Raw genomic sequence first — 19,129 nt, forward strand, 5'->3', positions numbered from 1 at the left:
CCGCTTGCGTCTGCTACCTTCGCGCCCAGCCGCATGCATCCTTTGTGCAGTAGCCATGCAACTCTGAATTTCTAGCCTGCGTGTCAGAGAATGCTCAAGCGCCCTCTAGTCATGCGAGGCGGGGCTTTGATTCTGTCCGCTTCTTCCAATCATAATTGTATACGTGGGCTACAGCAATAGACGAGATACGACAGGTCTCAAAGCTAATATATGCGACCGGGCAGGAGATGGTGTCCGCCATTTGACAGCCGTCCCGTGGAGGTAGTGGGAAGCCAGCCCAAACTCCCAGTTAACTTCTACTCCATCTCAACAGGATCGTGGCTAATGATCCTGCTCCCGTCAGGTTGAGGACAGCTCGAAGGATCTGCCAACTGGCCATCCTTCTCGAACAGATCAGCACAAAGCCTGCGTTGTCAACGATGCACGTCAGATAATGCTACAGCAGCGAGAGTCTAATGATCTTATCTCCGCTGTTGCCCTCCGCTCAACCCGAGGGAAAGATTGCTACCCTCCACAGCCGCTCACATTTTCAAGAGAGCAACAAGCGCCGAAAGAGTGTTGGGCTATCGCCAGACATGGTCGCAGAAGGCCGACTAGAAGATGTGCTAAGCAAGCCTTCTGCTCTTATTCGTTAGGTCATCAGGACAGCCCAGGAAAAGCCAGACAGTTGCCAGCGCCATCTCTGGCTGGTTTCATGGAAGCAACAGGGAGCAGAATACCAGGGTGTCTCCGCCTACAGTACTACCTTACAGTACCGTTATATGGAGGCAGGTCACTGGCCTGCATGTCAAGCCGCCCTCAGTGGAACTCTACCAGTCTAAACAACACAGTCCCCCGCACCATCTTTCGATTCTCCACCGCCAGGCCCCGAAAATGACCAGATGCCTCTATGCCCGTTCCTATTCTTCCCTTTCGTCGCCTGAGGAGCAGTCCCAGAGGTCTCACTATTTTTTGTGATTGTTTTCTATCTGTCGGAATAAAGGCATTGGTCTCATGTGGGTGAAAGGGCCTTTCAGGCCCCTGACACCAGGGCCCTTTCACTAGGTTTCAGGCTAGCCGGCCCTTTGTTGTACTTTTCCTATAGAAACGGGTGCACCAGTACCTCTGGCCCCAGGATAGTTAGAAGGATTAGTGCAAGAAATCGATGATCTGGCTTTTCACCCATCCTTCACCCCGATGAGTTCACTGCCCCACATTTGACAGGTTATGAGCCCGGCTTAGCTCAAGCCACACACACGTTTCCTCACACACTATCGCAAGCCTCGCCGGCGCGGCGCCGGGTCCCCGGACAGCATGGACCCAGAGCAGGCCGAGGGTGTGACCACGAGGTCTGCCGCAGCGAAAGCCAAGGCCAGGGCTGAGGCTACGATAGGCCCAGCTATCAAGGATGAAGACGTCGACTGGACTGAGATCCAGCTGGACAAGACCCAGATGTTGACAGCGACGAACTATCGCACCTGGAAGGTTACAGTAGCCAGCATGATGGATCTGGCTGGCATCCCACAAGCCGAGGATGCAGTCCTCACGCCTAAGGCTGATCAGCGCCTGGGTGTGAGGCTCAGGAAGACAATCTCAACGGATATCCTGAAGCGATTCGCTAACATCACCTCTGGCATGGAGCTTTGGCAGGCCTTGCTGGACACGTACGGCACTACAGGCCCTGCTAGCCAGATGTTCTGGTTCTGCGAGCTGATGAATCTGAAGCTCAAAAACGACCCTATTGAGTATTGCTCAAAGTTCAGGAGCCTCGTTGCCGATATCCACGGAGCGAATGTGCTGTTTGCAGGCACCCTTGCATGCTTGATGTTTGTACAAGGCGTCTCCCAAGCCCGCCCTGAGTGGGCAGCACGCGCCAGAACGACCCTCAGGACGACCCCCTCTACCCCCCTATCAGATCTAATTAGCGACCTCACCGACGAGTTCGTGGTATAAGAGGCTGGAAAGGGCGGAGGCAAGGAGGGGAAGAAGGCGATGAACTCTACCTTAGGCTCGAAGACACGAGACAGCTGGAAGAAGGATGTAGAATGCCATAACTGTGGCAAAAAGGGCCACATCAAGAGGGAGTGCCGGAAAAAGGGCGGAGGCGCTTACAACCCAGATAACAGCGATGGTAAGGGAGAGAAGAGAAGGAAAAGCGATCAAAACAAGGAAGGAGGAGCGTTCCAGGCATTGTCTGAACAGAGCGCCCAAACCAGCAACCAGGCTGCATCTTCTTACCCGTTCAATCACCCTATTGGAGGCCCAACAAGCTGTGCTGTAAGCGCATCGACTCCTGAGGGCTCCTGGCAGCGCATCTGCGAGGCTCTGGACCGCCATCTCGAGGCTATCGATAGACCCGCTGAAGGAGATGGTATGCCTGGCCCTGAGATGGCAATGGTAGCCCAAACATACAGCAGCAACAGCCTGACGCCTGCCCTGAGGAACCGCTGGCTGTACGATACAGGCTCTGATATCCACATCGTTAACACTGAGCTCTGGTACCTTCCAGGCTGATGGATCAAGATCGATAGGAAGGAAGCTATTATGACGGGCGGCGGACCAGTGTACCCAACAGCTGTAGGCGTGGCTCGGCTGCTCCTGAAGACAGGCCACTCGAAGATCGATGAACGAGTCGTTGAACTGATGTACTGTGTGCTGATCGATGGCTTCCCTATCAACATCTTCAGCGGAGAACGACTGTACCTCAGCGGAGGGTACAGCTCGAGAACTGACGGCAAGGACGTTCTCTTCGATGGAAAAGGCGGGTGGATCACGATGCTCGACGTACCAAGATGGGGGTTCTTCATGAATGTAATTGGGAATCCGCCACAAGAGCGATGCCCGCACCAAAAACAGATCCAGGCTATGATGGCCACGCTGAGCGACGAGGAAAAGAAGCATCTCAAGCTCTGGCACCGCCGCCTAGGGCATCCAAGCTCAGAACGGCTTGCGAAGACTATCGAGGCGAGCACTGGAGTGTAGATCAACCCCGAGAAGGTCGAGTATCTGCCGTGCAACGTATGCAACGAGGCAACAGCCCCACGATACCAGTCCCACGATCCTATGGCTCGAGAAGAAGAGGCTGCTGCAGGCATCCACATCGACGTCGTCACAGTGACCCCTATCTCGATCCGAGGATATCGGTATGCATATCTGATGATTGATGATGCCATGCGATACAAGGTTGTTGGGTTCGGAACCAAGAAGAATGAGGTTCTGGATAGTATCAAGGCAACCATCAGAATTCTCAGTACATAGACACAGAGGACGATGAAGTGGATCAAGCTTGATGGAGAGAAGGAATTTGTTCCAGCTGCTTTGAGGAAGTTCTGTGAAGAAGAAGGTATCCAGTACAAGGACACAGCTCCATACAATTCATACCAGAACCCCGTCGCAGAACGGGGAATCCTCTCCTTGATAAGCGTTGCAACAAAATTCGCCATTCTTACTCAGGTTCTACGGGTATTTTGGTGCTATTTGATGGAACAGTTAGTCCTGGTTCTAAACGTGACAAGTACCAAGATCCTCGAAGGCAAAACACCGTATCAGGCCTTTTGGGACAGCATCAACAAGGAGAGGAATAACAAGCCAGACCTTTCAGCCTTCCATGTACCAGGGTGCAAGGTGATAATTCACGTATCTGAGCAGAGAAGAGTGCGCTCAGCAAAGCTGTCAGCCAAAGGCACGCCAGGCATCTTCCTCGCGATGGCTGACGCCCAGAAACAGCCCCCAGGCTTCCACAACTTCCACGTTTACTCGTTTGTCGAACGACGAGTCCTCCGAACCCCTCATGTAACCTTTTACGAGGACTTTGGCGATGTTGCTGCATGGCAACGCGACCCTGACGAAGAAGACTTCGAGATTCTTCGCTCCTTGCCCCCTTACGCGAGAAGACGGCTAGCGCATCGCCGCCCCAAGAAGGAGGGAGTAAAAGAGCGACGGCGGAGGATCCCAGACCTCGATGATGTCCCTGATGAAAACGAGGATGCCGTGATAACAGTTCAAAACGATGGCGCTCTGGCCTGGTATGAGAACGAGGTGATTGATGAGGCGTGGGAGTTGCTCGTGGAGGGAGAGTGTACTGAAAATTTCGCGTTTAGCTACCTACAAGCATTCAACACCCTCGCCTTCGATCCAACTAACCAAACGTTCGATAAATCGTTCGATTTCGCGATGAAGTTCGAGCTAGATCCAGAAAGCATCAAAGAAGCCGTAAGCTATCCTCAGGAGGGAATAGCCTGGAGGAAGGCCGCCTATGAGGAGATCGAGAATCTCATCAGGACAGGCACCATCAAGTTCAGAGAACGCGAGGAAGCGCGCGCTGGCCGCCTGGTCAAGGCGAAGGTTATCCCACACCGCAAACGCAATCTGGAAGGAAACATTGCAAAGCTCAAGGTGAGGATCGTGGCGAAGGGATATACCCAGATCAAAGGCATCGACTACAACGAGATCTTCGCGTCGACAGCGCGCTCAAGTTCGTGGCGGATTCTTATGGCATTGGCAGCAGCAAGAGGATGGAAGATTCTTCAGATCGACTTCGTGGCAGCGTACCTGCACGGCGACCTCGAGTACCGCATTTTCCTCGAACAGTTCGATCTCCTTGCTGACTATATGTCCGAACACCCTAAAACAGCGAAACAAATGGGATATACAAGAGCTAAAGTGATTGAGCTGATAGCGCCTCTATATGGCCTCAAGCAGGCAGGATACGACTGGCAGACCAAGGCAAAGAAGGAACTGAAGACTGAAGGCTTCAAGCCGCTGGTGAGCGATTCAGCTATCTATTTCAACAAGAACACGAAGATGATCGTGGCTTCGTTTGTTAACGACTTCCTGATCGCTCTACGGCCAGACCAGCAAGCACTGGGCGAACAGCTTATCGAGAGGCTGTCCGAGAGGCTCGAAGTCACTGATCTAGGCCTAGCTGAATGGTTTGTAGGCGTGAAGATCAACCAACAGCCCAACGGCGATGTGACCATCTGCCAGAACGCGTATATCGCCAGAATGCTTGCTGAACGAGGCCAGGGCGAATGCAAGCCAGCGATCACCCCTGTGGCCATAGGCGCTATGGCTGAGGCCGTACGCAACACCAAGGAGGCCTCGACTGAGGACCGTAGGCGCTACCAACAGATCGTCGGGTCGGTTATCTACCCGTCGTGCATCACGAGGATTGACACTGCTTTTGCAGCGAGTGTATGGGCCAGGTTTATATCAAACCCCTCGCAGGCCCACGAGAAGGCTGTGAAGAGGATTCTGCACTACTACCAAGGAACCAAGAACCGTGGCATCCGGTACAAGGCCGGCTGCTTGACCCTTGAAGGCTATTGCGACGCCTCACACAACGACGATCGAGATGCCAGCAAGTCCACGATCGCGTTCGTCTTCACCCTGGCAGGAGGACCTATCTCGTAGGCCTCCAAGCTGACGACCTCGATCCCTCAATCAACGGCCGAATCTGAATACTACGCCGCGAACGCTGCTACACGGGAAGCAGCGTGGCTCCGAGAGTTCCTCATCGAAATAGATCAAGGCGACCTGGTGGACCAAGCGATCCCAATCTATACGGATAACCAGGCCACCCTCAAGATCATCGAGAAGTCGGAAACTACAAATAGAACCAAGCACATCAGGGCACGCTACCACTACGTTCGTGAAGAGGTGGCACAAGGGAACGTGAAGTTCCACTATGTGCCCTCTGAGGAGAACATCGCGGATGCCCTCACCAAGCCGCTGGAGCCCGGCCAATACCAGAGGCTCCTCAAAATGGCTGGGATGGAGGACCTTGAAGAGAACGGCAGCCAGCATCACGACGATGCTGGCTGGGAGGGAGTGTCGGAATAAAGGCATTGGTCTCATGTGGGTGAAAGGGCCTTTCAGGCCCCTGACACCAGGGCCCTTTCACTAGGTTTCAGGCTAGCCGGCCCTTTGTTGTACTTTTCCTATAGAAACGGGTGCACCAGTACCTCTGGCCCCAGGATAGTTAGAAGGATTAGTGCAAGAAATCGATGACCTGGCTTTTCACCCATCCTTCACCCCGATGAGTTCACTGCCCCACATTTGACACTATCTAACACAAGTCTCATATCTGAGCACAATAACCTTTACCGGTCCGTATATGCTAAAGTGGTCTAGAACGCTACGCACTTGCACCACTTCACAGTCCAAACCGGTCAATCTACTACACAAGTCGTGCGTTAGCTTCACATGTCTTGCTGATAGTAGTCCTGTTGTGTGGCCCCCCTCGACACATGAATGTATGGGAATGTGTGTGGCATGGTTGCTCGTCCTGTCTCGGGTGAGAAGCTTTGCCCGAGTTGTGACATCTTGCTTGGCGTCCCAATGGACCATGGACCAGGACGTCGCCTCGATGGCACTCTGGGAATGCCGAGGACCGAGCATTTTGCGTGTGGTAGGTGACCAGTCACTTGGTTGGAGATATCTTTGGAGATTTCAGCCCGGCATGTGAAGGAAGTATTTGCTGGTTTCTGAAGTTGGCTTTGGTACTGGCGTCGAAGCAAAACCTTCCTTTTAAGTTTTGGACAATTTACACTTTGCCCTCCGTCCCTTTTGAGCCACTACTCGTCGTTAAATGTTTCAGAGGCCTTGAAGAGATAATGTACCACGGATAGATCCAGTTCCGCATGCTTGGGTACCCGAGATCGACTACATCGCCAGTGTGAAGATACATTAACGTTTCCAAATCACCCCTTCTTCCTATTTGCGTCAAGTCCTGTCCGCTCCACAGCGAGGAAAGTGGCAATTCGCACTGCCCTTTACAGTGAGGCTGATCGACGTAGTATAGTGAAGGATTGCATGACTGCCTGCTTTCTGTGCGAGGGGGTCCATGCCCGTGATGTCGGACCTCGAACTGGTAATGCCATTGGCCCGTCATCTTGCGAGCGCCCGGAAAGGCTGCGTACCACATTTGACGCGAACTTGTCTTGTTCAGCGGGTTCATCTGCCGAGATACCACATCTCAAAGGGGGAAAAGGAAAGAAGAAAAAAGAAAAGGCAACGTGGCAAGTGGCATTAAGCAGATCGTATTCCTGCAAGACGAAGAGAGCTTCCTAAAGAGGGAAAGAACACATCCCATTCAGACGAGGATACTCTACACGCCGCAGCAAGGGAAACTGTGCTCACGGCCTCAACAGACAGTAGCCAGTCTATCCTAATTGTCAGAAAGGCCAGTCTCAGCGTTTCCACAACTAACCTGTCTGTTGAATATGTGATTGCATATGAATGAGTCTTGAGAGTACGGGGGAGCTATTCCGGTAAATAGTCAACGCAATTTCGACCTTAATAGCCCCTAACAACTATAGATGCGTAAAATAATTAAGCTATGGATGAGTCTTTACTTTGCTGTCTTATATACGGCGTGTCATTCATATTCGTAAATTCGTGCTGCACCTGGGTGACCGGTATCAATAGTGATTACTTGAGTATGCAGTCTTGCTGATATCGAAATGTCTCATGGACGCCTTTTGGTGACTGTCTGTAGAGCCGGTTGTATCATCGTGGCTTGATTGTTCGTTTCTTAGTTGATTACCAGAGCTCGTTAGGGACGATTCACTACTCATGAGATAGAATAGTTTATGCTGCCTCTCATATCGCAAAAGCAATATCTGCACACTAGGTGCTGGACTAGGGCCAAATATTCTCTCGTAAATATATAAAACCCTGTAATCTTGAAATATTGTCTTTTCCAAATGAACCCAACTGAGACGGTTGAATCGATACGATAGTCGATGCTGAGATTGCCTAGTTGTCCGGGTGCGCAGAGATTCAGCTGCCATAGCTTTGCTTCGGCGCAAGTTGCTGAGCAGTAGTAAATACAAGTCCACAGCCGTTGAAGAGACCAATTGAGATCGATGTAGAACTACTCGAATTGTACTCAGAACTGCAATGCTATCTGTCCGTGACGAATATGTCTGCAGGCCAGAAATTTTTTATTTTTGTTGATGAAATCCTACGACAGCATAATCGATCGAGGCTCAGACCAAGTGCATGACACCACCCACCGGCCCCCCTCCTCCCCTTTCCGCAAAGATAGCTGTACCCAAGGTGGGCAGAATTTGGATAGTTCGTCACCTCTACGCTTTCGCCACCGTGGGTGCTCAACCCGGTCCACGCCGCGTCGGACTTGGCGTTAACGTCCTAAGATCAAGCCATGTCGGAGCGCCCGTGTGTAACGTATCACTGCAGTGGTTGCCAACGGTGACTCGAGAATCCTAGTCATCGGCAGGCGGAGCCTAGATGTGTGGGACTGGGTAGAACTGGTGCTTGGTGTCTCGAGTGAGACCTAGTTTGCAAAGCCTCTGTCTATTTCATGCCGTTCACGAACTCAGCCCATCAGTCCAGGCATCTCGAGCGCCTGGTCATATTTTGCTCGTGCAGACAATGACAGGATCATACCTCTATAGATTCGGGTCTCCTAGACTAATATACCCTGCCGTCTGTACATGAGTAAGGAATGGTTCATTCTAATTATGTTGTCATTGCATGTTCTGTTGGGAGCACCACGACAAACCAAATGGTGACTCTTGCGGAGTATGAAGTTCTTGCGAGAGCGTTCCTTGATCTGCTTCTTCCAGGTACACACCTTTTTTGAAAGGCCTATGGTGGATACAGATTGTAATGACAGTCACCCAGCATGCCCCCAATAAGCACTTATTGCAAGTTGTACCCTCTCTGGCCATCTTTGACCATGCTTCATATGCAAACAAGTAGATTACTGTTTGTTATGCAGGGGAAGATACATTTGCCCACTCCGTTATCAGATTATTCAAACATTCAAATAAGATAAATACGATACGCATACCTCGTACTGAAAACCAGTCGGTCTTAATCCTCAAGCTGTCCGCCCTATACCTCAACGCAAGTCAAAGCCGGCAACCACAGCGTTACTTGCCACATCTGGATCACAAACAACTACTATTCATTCGGCAAACTATCTTCTGATATCTCAGAGAATCGCATGAAATATTCAATAAGAATATGAAGACTTCGATGTACATAGTGTTGATTTCAAGAGGCCTGCCTGAAAAGGGCATATCACGACGACAAGGTCGACAATTTAGTAAGCAGTCCCACTTTATTCAATGTCCCTATTCCGCGCAGCAAAGAACAAGTTCTCTATCAAGACTCTTGATATTCCGTCGGGTTTATACCAGCAGATTGTGTTCTGGAGTTGTGTGCAAGGTACGTAAAGCGAGGTGTTATGTATGCGCTGTGGATATGCATTAGTTTTCGAGTCAATCCTGCACAGCAGTCTGGTCTCCGCATGTCGAAGGTTTGACTTCCAGCACAGCATACGGTGATAAACGCTTCCCAGAATGTTGGTTACGAAAGTTCATGAATTGCTCACTAGAAATAATGACGTCAAACTCGACTACTTTTCCATTCTTTGTATGAAATTCCATGCTCAATCAGCGTCTCTCCGTTCCAGGAGCCCTTGGTTTTCTTTTGGTAACCGCAAGTATGCATCCACGCCTCATTCGCCGTGCCAATGACCGGTTCCCAGCAGAACAGGAGAACGCCTTGCCTTGTCATTAAGAGAGAGTTCCATGATTATGTTTACAGGTGAAAAGCAGTAAGAGGAAAATCCGACGCAACAGAATGCCATATCAGCGTCCAGAGAACGTTCGCATCGAATGACGGGATCAGAAGCTCAAGCTTTCTCTTTTCCCTTGCCCTTGCCCTTTCCCTTGACTGGCGGAGTGGTATCGCCTGCGGCCTCCTCGGTGGACAGCGCAGCCACGCGATTGGCGAGAGAGTCCAGAGGATCAGTCATATGCTCAGCAGGCGCGGCGACCGATGGGTCTCTGGTACGCGAACCCTCTCCCGGGCCAGTGGCCTCGGAGCTGGCGTAGTCGGATGGCTCGCCCGTGGAGGTCTCCTTGAAGAAGTAGGATCCGTCTGGCAGCATGCCACCACCTGGGAAGATCGACTCGCCTGGGGATGGGCGTGGTGAGAGGCTCTGCGGAGAGGTGGGCACAGAAAAGGAGCGGAAGGGGGGAGGGGGCAGGAATGGGTACGGCTGGTCGGAGATGTGGGCCCACCAGGCAGCGCTGCCGGCGGGCGCGGTGGCATCGGGAACGACAGGACCGCTGGAAGTTGCTGAACCTGTGCCAAACGAGCCCTCGAGGCTGGCAGACTGCTTCTTGATGGTAGAAGGTCCAGCAGAGGTGGAGGGGCTGGAGACATTGGTCGTCGAGGGGGTATCAGCCTTGTCCTTCTCCTTGGTTTCTGCAGCAGCCTGCTCGGGGGACTTTCTCTTGTTCTTGCCCTTCTTGTTGGAGGACGGGGGTGTAGGCTCGACGAGACCAGTGGGGTAATTCTTGCCCTTCTTGCGAGGAGGCTGAGGAGTGGGCTCGACTAGACCGGTGGGGTACTTCTTGCCGCGAGAACGACCAGCACTGCCAGAGCCAGACGCTGCGCCAGAGCTAGAAGCAATGGTACCATCGGGGCGCTTGATAGGGATAGCTTTGGACACCTTGCGGCCAACGGTAGTTGGGGGCGGCGACAGAGGAGGTGGGGCAGGCAAGTTCTCGAGCTCTCGCTCGGGGAAAATCAGGTCGTCGGAGGGCTGCCAGCCATCACCGCGGTACTTGGTCCAGAGGACAGACATGTGCTCGAAACCAGCCATGATGACATGATTACGTTGACAGATGCCTGCCTGGGAAAGCCACTCTGTGGGAAAAGGGAGAGTTTTCTATCAGCATATTGTCTTTGTAAAAGACGAACAACGCAAAGTTTGGTCATTCGAAAGTAAAGGAAACTTACTGTGATCAGCAACCACACGCACGCGCATCATTCCCCAGAACTGCTCGTACTTGCCCCGCCAGCCTGGGTTCTGCAGGATCAGCGGGAAGCAGACGGCCATCAGCTTGCCCATGACGATGCGCAGGGCACGGATGCGCCACTGGTCGGGCTCGCTGTACGTCATGAGCATGGCACGACGGAGGCAGAACTCGAACTGGTCGAGGTTCATGTAGCGGAGCATGGGCGCGACCTTGCGGAGCTCCTCAGTGGCCGCGTCGATCTGGGTCAAGGTGTGGTCCATCATGGGACGGCAGAGGCAAGAGGTTCCAGCCAGGAAGTTGGCGACGGCGTGCACGATGGGCATCGTGTTCATCGGATTCTTGGGGTCGAAGTCGCCTCCCTCGTAATCTGTTACAGAAATCGTTCATCAGCTCGCCTGCGCGCCGAAAAGGAAGATGATGGCCTTCTAATGCTGCACAACTTACCCTCGATGTACATGTAGTGGAGGACCGCACCAAGGGATCCAGCATCCCAGTTATCGAGGTTCCACTCGACGGGTTTTCCCTGAAATAGAGGCATCAGTATCAGAAGGGTGGCTCTCGTGGGTTGCTCTTTGTTGGAAGTGGAAATGAAGACATGAAATATCATGAGGACAGCCGACTTACATCCTCTGCCTCGGGGGGCAGGTACTTTTCCATGTACTCCGACTTCTCCACGAGGATGTGTCGGTGCACCTCCCAGCGCAGGCCCTTGCATCGGATGATGATGTCGGCCCCGTCTGGCTTGTCCCACAGGCTGTGAGAGAAAGTCAACGCGTCAGCAAACATTTCCCAAACATGTAAACATTACCACGCGTAAGTCGTCGGGAAATTCGATCTGGGTGCAAATTGGGCATTCGACAATTGAGTTGAACGAGATGTGAACGCCCAAGATGGCGAGGCATGAGGGAAAGCAGCCAGCAAGAGCTGGCCAGAGGGAAGTCTGCCATGAGGCGCGCACTCCTCAGGGAAAGGTTTTTCATGTTTCTTGTCTTCCTTGTTTCTGTGCTTTGCTTGTGTATTGGGTAGGACGATGGAGGATGGAGATGGGAAGAAATGAGGTATTCTAGGGCAGCCACTCTTGATGAGACGGTCACTTACGCGGCGTAGGGCGCGCCTGAGGCCGCTCTGGCCCGCGTAGCAGGCAGATTGGCCTCGAAGGCGGCGGGCTCAGGAAGGTTTGGAGAGACTCGAAGGTCCTCCTTCTCTCCAGCGCGAAGGAACGACATCTTCTCTTTGTTGTTGTTGTTGTTGTTGTTGTTGTTGTTGTCGTCGTCGGCGGCGGCGGCGGAGGAAGTTGGAAGGCCGTCTTTGTTGTTTAGGAAAGAGAAAAAGTTAGCGAAGGTTCCAACGGTCTTGTGGCAATTTACAGAGAATTGCAGACAATACTAAGCGGGGCCTTGCTTGTGGGGGAGGAGGCCGACATTCGACATACCCTCGGTGTCTGTACCCTTCTTGGTCACAGCTTTGTGACCAGGCTGGGCCTTACCAGCACCCAGCGACTCCAAAGGCGGGAATGCCTTGAGGTCACCAGCAACAGGGGGAGGGGAAGGGGCCTGCTGGTTCAGTGGTGTGGGTGTCGTCGACTCGCCACCACCTGCTGCTTGGTTGGCCTTTGACGACGACGACGAGGCCTGGGGTGGGCGCCTGGCCCCCTTTAACATGGCCGAGTATGACCACTTGGGAGCCATGGTGATTGATTGGCCTTGACGAAAACGAAACGAACAATGGAGACAAGGAAGAAATGCAGCTGAGACAGCTGAGGATGGTCTTGAATGTGGTGTAAGGAAGTTTTGTGGCTAGGTGGATCAGATTTGGCGATGTGGGCAGAACTTTGGAACTGAAAATCAACCTTGAAAGACAGACAGACCTATGTTTACTTCACACTCAAACGCGTATCTCGATCTTGGAAAGATAACAATGCTGCACAGTTTCCTTGCAGTGCAGCTGCCCTGAAGCTGCAGCAAGTGACAGCAACTATGGCTGTACCTCTACTGTGAATCTTTATGCTAGCCCAGCTGCTCATCTATACTCTTGTATGGAACTTTGACAGCTTCTGAAATGTGTGCCAGTGTTTTGTACTTATTTAGCATTACTGTTGCATATCTCGAGTGTTGGAGAATGCCAACTGGCAAGTTGCAACCTACTCCAAACCCATATTCATCTCATTTCTAGCAATTATACCACTCTCCTCTTTTATGTACCCTCACATGCTCTTTTGGCAGATGAAAACACGTTCGTGAGCCATTTCAGGCATCATATACCAATTCTGCCAAGTTCTTAACAAAAGATGGCAATTGTCACCTTTGCATGTCTTTCAAGGAGCAAACTTTCAACAGATTGGGAACGAAGAGGGTCGGCCGATGAGTGGAAACATTGAGCAAAAACCATCATGATTTCCAGGTTTATATAATCGATATGTTTTCAGCGCAGAATTGCCCTTTGGAGATTCGGCGACTTCCTATTTCGAATCCATGCTGTCTCGATTGGGAGTGTGGCAGCGGCCCTATAATTTAGCCGCCATCGTTTGCCTACTTCTCAAGTACTTTCTTCACGGCGCAATCGGTGGAGGAGCCGCGAGAAGGAGAGTCATAGTCGAGAGTCTGTGCAGCAGCCCGACAGCGAGAAGCTGATGCCTGGCTAGCCATAGAATATGCAGAGTAGTAGAGGCACTCCTATCATGCGAAGGGGAAAAGGCTCGTATTGCAATGCGCTGAGGAAAGAAGAGAAAGGAACAGAACAGCCACGAGGCCGAACTATTTGAGACTATCTACAGGACTGGCTGTTGGCTGGCTTGCAGGGACGTCCGGTACCACTTCTGGCAGGAAGACCATATTTGTCTCTACCTGCACGCAGCCTGCCGCCAGCTCCGTGACGCCCTGGCTACCGCCCGTCAGGAGCCTCTCGCTGCCCAGCCGCCGGGGCCTCCAGTTTTCAAAAGGTGTTCTACTCATAGCTGGGGCTTTGTATTCCTGGCAGGCAAGGTTGTTGAACAACGCAGATGTGGGTGCACACCACGATGCCTGCCTGAAGCCAGCCCGACGAGCGAGTTCAACAGCACAGCATGTGTGGAATTCGAAGCAGGGGGAAGGACCCCGTCGCCAACCCCATCATCAGCACCGCCAGCTCCACTCTCGGCCACACTAGGCTGACTCGAGTTATTCAGGAAGCGATCAAGTGCATGCAAGGCAAGTACGGCCAAGTGAGTTACTGGCCCTTGCACAATCAGACTATCAATGTGATTTACTAGGCTGAGTTATCAAAGATTGCTCTATATCGCCCAGAATGATTTCTGAATAGCTTCAGCACCGACTACAACATGTACACGTGAGGATATTTATATCTGCATAGCACCGTCTTGGACACAACCCTCCCAGCAAAGTGATTTGCTTGGTACGCATCGGTCATCCACACAGCATCCACAAGCTCTTCACAAGGACACAACGACCTTGGCAGCACTGACCCCGCTCTTATTCAGATCCAGCGCGCCCTGCAGATAATACAACCCCCTTCCCACGACCGTACTCTGCGGCGCCGCCTTCAGCACCCCAGCCTCCAGCGCTGCAGGCACATACTCACCCCAGATGCGCCTAGCCACGCCCGGTTCCGACGCAACAATCTGCGCGCTCGAGATCGACACAACCTCCACGTCCTTTCCGAGATCGCCCTCGGGCACCCCACCCACAGCCGCGACCCGGCCCCCGCCCAGGGCCGCCACGACCGCCGCAGTCTGTCGCACGGTCGTCGCCGTCCCGATGGCCTCGTACGCGCCCACGAGCACCGCGCCCGACCGGGCCAGCACGGCGGCCAGGATGGCCACGACGTCGGGATTGTGGTAGTCGAGCACGTACTGGGCGCCCAGGCCCTTGCAGTAGCTGTAGTTGGCCGGGCTGGCGGTCGTGACCACCGTGTACCCCGCCGCGGCGGCAAGCTGGATGACCGAGGACCCGACGGACGAGGAGCCGCCCCAGATCAGCAGCGCCTCCTGGGTCTTACTGGCGGGCGGCGGCGACGACGACGACGACGACGACGAAGACGGAAGCTCTGGTGCTCGCAGGCCGAGTGTGTTTTGAAGGTACAGTCCTGCAGCAGCAGTGGAGATACTGAGCGGGAGGACGACTGCGCTCTCGTAGTCTATGTTGTCCGGTATCTTGGAGGCCACGATGGCCTTGAGCTTGACATATAGCTGGAACCCGCTCTTCTCCGTATCTCCCGAGCCTAGCCCTAAAGCGTAGGCGAGCACCCGGTCGCCCTTTTTGAATTGGCTCACACTGGAGCCGACGTAGAGAACCTCGCCTGCGACGTCCTCGCCGAGAATGGCTGGGTACTTGATGTTGAAGCGGTTGTTACCAGGAGGGAAGGACTGGATCTTCCAATCGACGGGGCTGTGGCATGATCAGCCTTGGATTTGTGCCTTTGAGAGCCTCAATTGTGTTTGTCTCTCAAGGAAAGAAAGATAAGAAAAGGCGGGGTTGGTGTATAATTACTTGATCGCAACCGCTTTGTTCTTGATGATAATCTCGTCATCTGCCAGGCCGTCTACAGAAGGGAAGGGGGCTGTGGCCACTTCCAGAGCCGCTTGGGGCGCAGGCAGATAAGAGGCATAATTTACGTATTTCATGGTGACAGTCTGGTCTTCTGAGAGGAGGGTGATGGGCAAGTGGGTTAAGTGGATTGAGAGCGTTGCTACAAAAACGTTGGTGACATCGCAGGAATGAGGTTGAGAATCGAACAATTAATGTTATTCGCTTACAAATCCCTGGCGAGGGTCAACCCCAGGGATGTACCCAAATCACGTCATGAGCTTGAAAAGTCCGGTGGGGTTTACCAGAAGAGAGAGAGAGGATAGGTTGCATTTCCCATGCGTGGCCATGTAGTTGTATTTGCAGCAAGAGGTATACATACATTCAAACAAGAAGAAAATGAGATCATAGTGATATCAACTCCAACAACACCCGACCCTCGCTCAAGTAACGCTCGTATCGTATTCCGTGTCGTGCGTGTGGCACAACCTGTTCGCATATCTCCAAAGCTGATGGAAAAATTTCCGGCAGTACAGATAAAACCCCCCTCCTCTCTATCTAATTCTGGTAATGAATCGAGAGAATTTGCATGAGAAATCAGAATGCCTTCGAAATCAATTTCGCAATACATCCTAGCACTGCTGTTGTTTGAACGTTTCGACCAAGAAGAAAGCATCCACTATGTTCCATCAAATCATAAAATATGTCGTTCGTCATCTGACATCTCGGGCTTCTAAAATTGGAAAATATCTGGGCCAGGGAAGTCGCCCATCATCTGACTGAATAGCGGGTCGTTTGTCATAATCGAGAGGCCGGTGAGGTCCTGCATCGCGCCGGCGCCGGAATCATTGAGTCCTTGCAGCGTGGTATCCCACGCTTGCGCAAAGCCGTCGCCCAAGTTGCTGTAGTCCAGATCCTGCCCAAAGCCGACCCAGGGTGCGGGATGGCCTGGCATCTGGCCGTGCTGGTAGGGGTTGGGCGGTGGTGGCATATTGCCATCGCCATTGGGCTTGTTTTGGCCGCTACTGCTGTTCCCACCATCTGGCGTGAACGAGCCCATCTGCCCGTACCACGCATTGGCGGCCATGTTCCCGTTCCCAACACCGCCGTGAGATGCCTGAGCATTGTTTGCTGCTGCTGTTGCTGCTGCTGCTGCTGCTGCAGCTGCGGCGGCGGCGGCGGCGGCGTGGTTGGTCGTGGCCGCCTCGGAGAGGAGTTGTAGCGGGTTATTGCTCGCCTGCGCTGAGTAATTAGGGGTGGTTGCGCTGGTGGGCGTGCGCTTATCGGAGGCGGCACGCGTTGCGTCCGGCGTCGCGAATGGTGACGTGCCCTCGGCTGCATTCGCGGCATCAGCAATCCGCGCCGACTGGTTGAGCTCGCCTTTGCTGATCTTGTGAAACCAGGACCGAATCATCACCAGCACCACAAGGAACTTGGCAGCCGGTCGCGACTTGTCATCAGCCCCGACCTCGCGGAACTTCTCCAGGAGGGTGTCCAGGTGCTGGTCGACCTTCATGCTGTCCTTGTCGATGATCTTGCCCAGCTCCGAGTTGGGGGCGCAGGCGGCGAAGTAGATCCTGATGAGCACTACAGTCGCGTACGCTACTCTGACAAAATTAAAGACGGGCAAACAACGAATGCTGCTGGCATCCATGGAGAAGAAGGTTTCAAAAATGCCGTCAATCGCTGTGAGACAGGAGGCTAATGCGTTGGTGTAGGCGGGTGTCAGTGTTGCGGTGCTAATGAGGCTGTCGCGGAGTGTCTCTGCCGCGAAAGGGGCCTTGAAAGCATCGGCAGGCTCGTTCTGCAGTGCTAGCTCGTGCATGTAGAGATTGATGGTATGAAAGCTGAACTTCAATGACGCTTCGTGGCAGGGCAGGATCAGTCAGTACATGTGCTTGTGATGAAAGAGGTGGGTGGATGGTTTTTCTTGCTTACGTTGCATGAGCTCTCGAGTGACCTCCTGCCTGTGCTTCTCCAGCTCTCGTTCAAAACCCCTGACCTTATGCTGGGTCATGTAGTCGGAAAGATTCACAGCAACAGCAGAGTCATCCATGCAGAACTGAAAACCAATCTCCTCGGCCAGCTGGTGCGTACGCACAAGATGACAGAGGTATTTGTCGGTGGGCGCAGCATCAGGTGAAGACTCGAGCACGTCCAAACACTCGGCCATGAACGAGGTCCACCGGAGCAAAAAAGGCCGGTGGAGGGCCATGGCAGTGTTGGTCGTGAGAAAGTAGCACATGAGCCAAGTACGTCTGGCCTCGATGGTGGTTGGGTCGGGAGGAGGCTGTTTCCTGAATGGATGGTCTCGCCAGTTGGGAGGGCCCTGCTTGGCACGTCGAGATCTCCGCTTGCCCAGACCGAGGTCAATAGCCATGACAGCGGCCATGTGCACGAGCTCGTAGAACTTTAGCTCCTCAAAGTGCTCAGGGGGCCAGTACCAGATGACAGAGATGTTGAGGGCCTGCACGAGTTCGATGCTCTTCTCGCCAATGAGCATGATCTTTTCTGCAAAGACCTGCATGAGTTCTTTGACGATCACCCGTTGCACATTCGGGGTTTCGGATGAAGCCGCGGACATGACGGCGAGGAACAAGATGGGCTTCGTCTTCCGGCACTCGCCTACGGTCATGTCCCTGGGGAAGACCACGCCTGGTAGATGGGGTGCCATCTGGTAGTTGTATCGATCGAAGAGCAGGCTCGCCCTCTCCGAGGTAATGATACCACGGTCGACAATGTCAGAGTATTCGTGACTTCTTGTGTCCATGTTCGAGTGCGCGACAGACGGGGTCGGTGCATCCTCTGCCGGCTCTCTCGTCTCTGTATACTTTCGTTTCTGACCGGCCAGAACCATGGGCGGTGGGTATGCCATAGTGCTCCCATCTGCATACGGCGATTGATTCTGCGAGCGTCCCATGCTCGTCGCATCCCTAGACATGGCGGTGCCCACGGTACTCCAACCTCTGGCGACATTCATGCCACCAGCTGGACCACCGCCGCCGCCGCCACCACCACCATACATGATGCCTCCAGCCCCATCCGGCATGCCCGGGATTGGCTGACCGGCCTGAGCAGCCTTGGTGGCCGTCAGGCTGGCCGTCAGGGCATCAATCTTCTTCTCGAGCTCGGCAACCCTGCTATCCGTCTTCTTCTGGCGCTTCCGGGTGGGCTGGGTGACAATACAGTTCCTGCCAGCCTTGGCACATCTCTTACAGGCGCCATCGGGATTGTTTGGATCTGGTTCGCAGCGGACCTTCAAGCCACGACATGCCTCGCAAGCCCTGGGCTTCTTGGGGTCAGCCCCACCAGCGTCGTTGTCAGCACCACCCGGGGTATCATCGTTGGGGTCGATCGTCGCAGAGGGCGGGGTGTGGAGGTCATGGTGTGGGTTGTTGGGAAACGAGGTCGTCTGTGCCAGGCCCTGGGCTGTTCGCGAGACATCGGGTGACGAGGCGCTGCTGGGCGTCGATGATGATGCTGCGGCTGCTGCTGCGGCGGCGGCGGCTGCGTAGAGGGCGTTGCTGGCGCCGTTCACGTTCCCAGAGGCGCCGGCGCTGCCGCCAAGGCTGTGTGCGGAGCCGGGTCCATTGTTCTCGCCCGCGCGTGCTGTGGAGCTGGAGGGTCGCCTGGCAGAGTTGGAGGCTGAAGAGAGCGGCGCGACGGAGATGGACGAGGAGGAAGAGGAGCCGTCGAGCTGGTGTTGTCGTTGTTGCAAGTGTTGATGATGGCTGGCGGAATTGCTGCGCAGGCGGGGATCTAAGGCAGATGAGTCCATGGCCAAGGTCATCTCGGGTCGCAAGGACCTCTGGGCCGGGATCACCAGCT

At 53.7% G+C, this 19,129-nt stretch overlaps 5 protein-coding genes across 5 annotated transcripts; 1 reads left to right on the forward strand and 4 right to left on the reverse strand.

Annotated features, from left to right (window-relative positions):
* Positions 1-1,293: 1,293 nt before the first annotated feature.
* On the forward strand, positions 1,294-1,932 carry M406DRAFT_72594 (uncharacterized protein; the record flags this gene model as incomplete). The annotated part of the gene is made up of 1 exon (XM_040925552.1): positions 1,294-1,932. The coding sequence occupies one exon, from the start codon at positions 1,294-1,296 to the stop codon at positions 1,930-1,932; it is 639 nt and encodes a 212-aa protein (XP_040773586.1).
* A 7,714-nt stretch (positions 1,933-9,646) lies between these two features.
* M406DRAFT_72595 (uncharacterized protein) lies at positions 9,647-12,469 on the reverse strand (the record flags this gene model as incomplete). The annotated part of the gene is made up of 6 exons (XM_040925553.1): positions 9,647-10,668; positions 10,762-11,148; positions 11,226-11,304; positions 11,406-11,535; positions 11,880-12,087; positions 12,214-12,469. 6 exons carry the CDS (start codon positions 12,467-12,469, stop codon positions 9,647-9,649), a joined length of 2,082 nt encoding a protein of 693 aa, XP_040773587.1.
* Positions 12,470-14,036: 1,567 nt separating this feature from the next.
* On the reverse strand, positions 14,037-15,399 carry M406DRAFT_294348 (GroES-like protein; the record flags this gene model as incomplete). Its single annotated transcript, XM_040919131.1, has 2 exons — positions 14,037-15,163; positions 15,266-15,399. The coding sequence occupies 2 exons, from the start codon at positions 15,397-15,399 to the stop codon at positions 14,209-14,211; spliced, it is 1,089 nt and encodes a 362-aa protein (XP_040773588.1). The 3' UTR covers positions 14,037-14,208.
* A 243-nt stretch (positions 15,400-15,642) lies between these two features.
* M406DRAFT_357531 (uncharacterized protein) lies at positions 15,643-16,407 on the reverse strand. Its single transcript, XM_040923702.1, has one exon. The coding sequence runs from the start codon at positions 16,386-16,388 to the stop codon at positions 16,035-16,037; it is 354 nt and encodes a 117-aa protein (XP_040773589.1). The 5' UTR covers positions 16,389-16,407; the 3' UTR covers positions 15,643-16,034.
* An 83-nt stretch (positions 16,408-16,490) lies between these two features.
* Positions 16,491-18,602, reverse strand: M406DRAFT_226469 (uncharacterized protein; the record flags this gene model as incomplete). The annotated part of the gene is made up of 3 exons (XM_040915742.1): positions 16,491-17,164; positions 17,240-18,206; positions 18,255-18,602. Coding segments are annotated over 3 exons (1,989 nt in total), but the record flags the coding sequence as incomplete, so codon positions are not given.
* Positions 18,603-19,129: the final 527 nt, after the last annotated feature.

Source organism: Cryphonectria parasitica, assembly GCF_011745365.1.
Source record: "Cryphonectria parasitica EP155 unplaced genomic scaffold M406scaffold_7, whole genome shotgun sequence".
NCBI classification, from domain to species: Eukaryota; Fungi; Ascomycota; class Sordariomycetes; order Diaporthales; family Cryphonectriaceae; genus Cryphonectria; species Cryphonectria parasitica.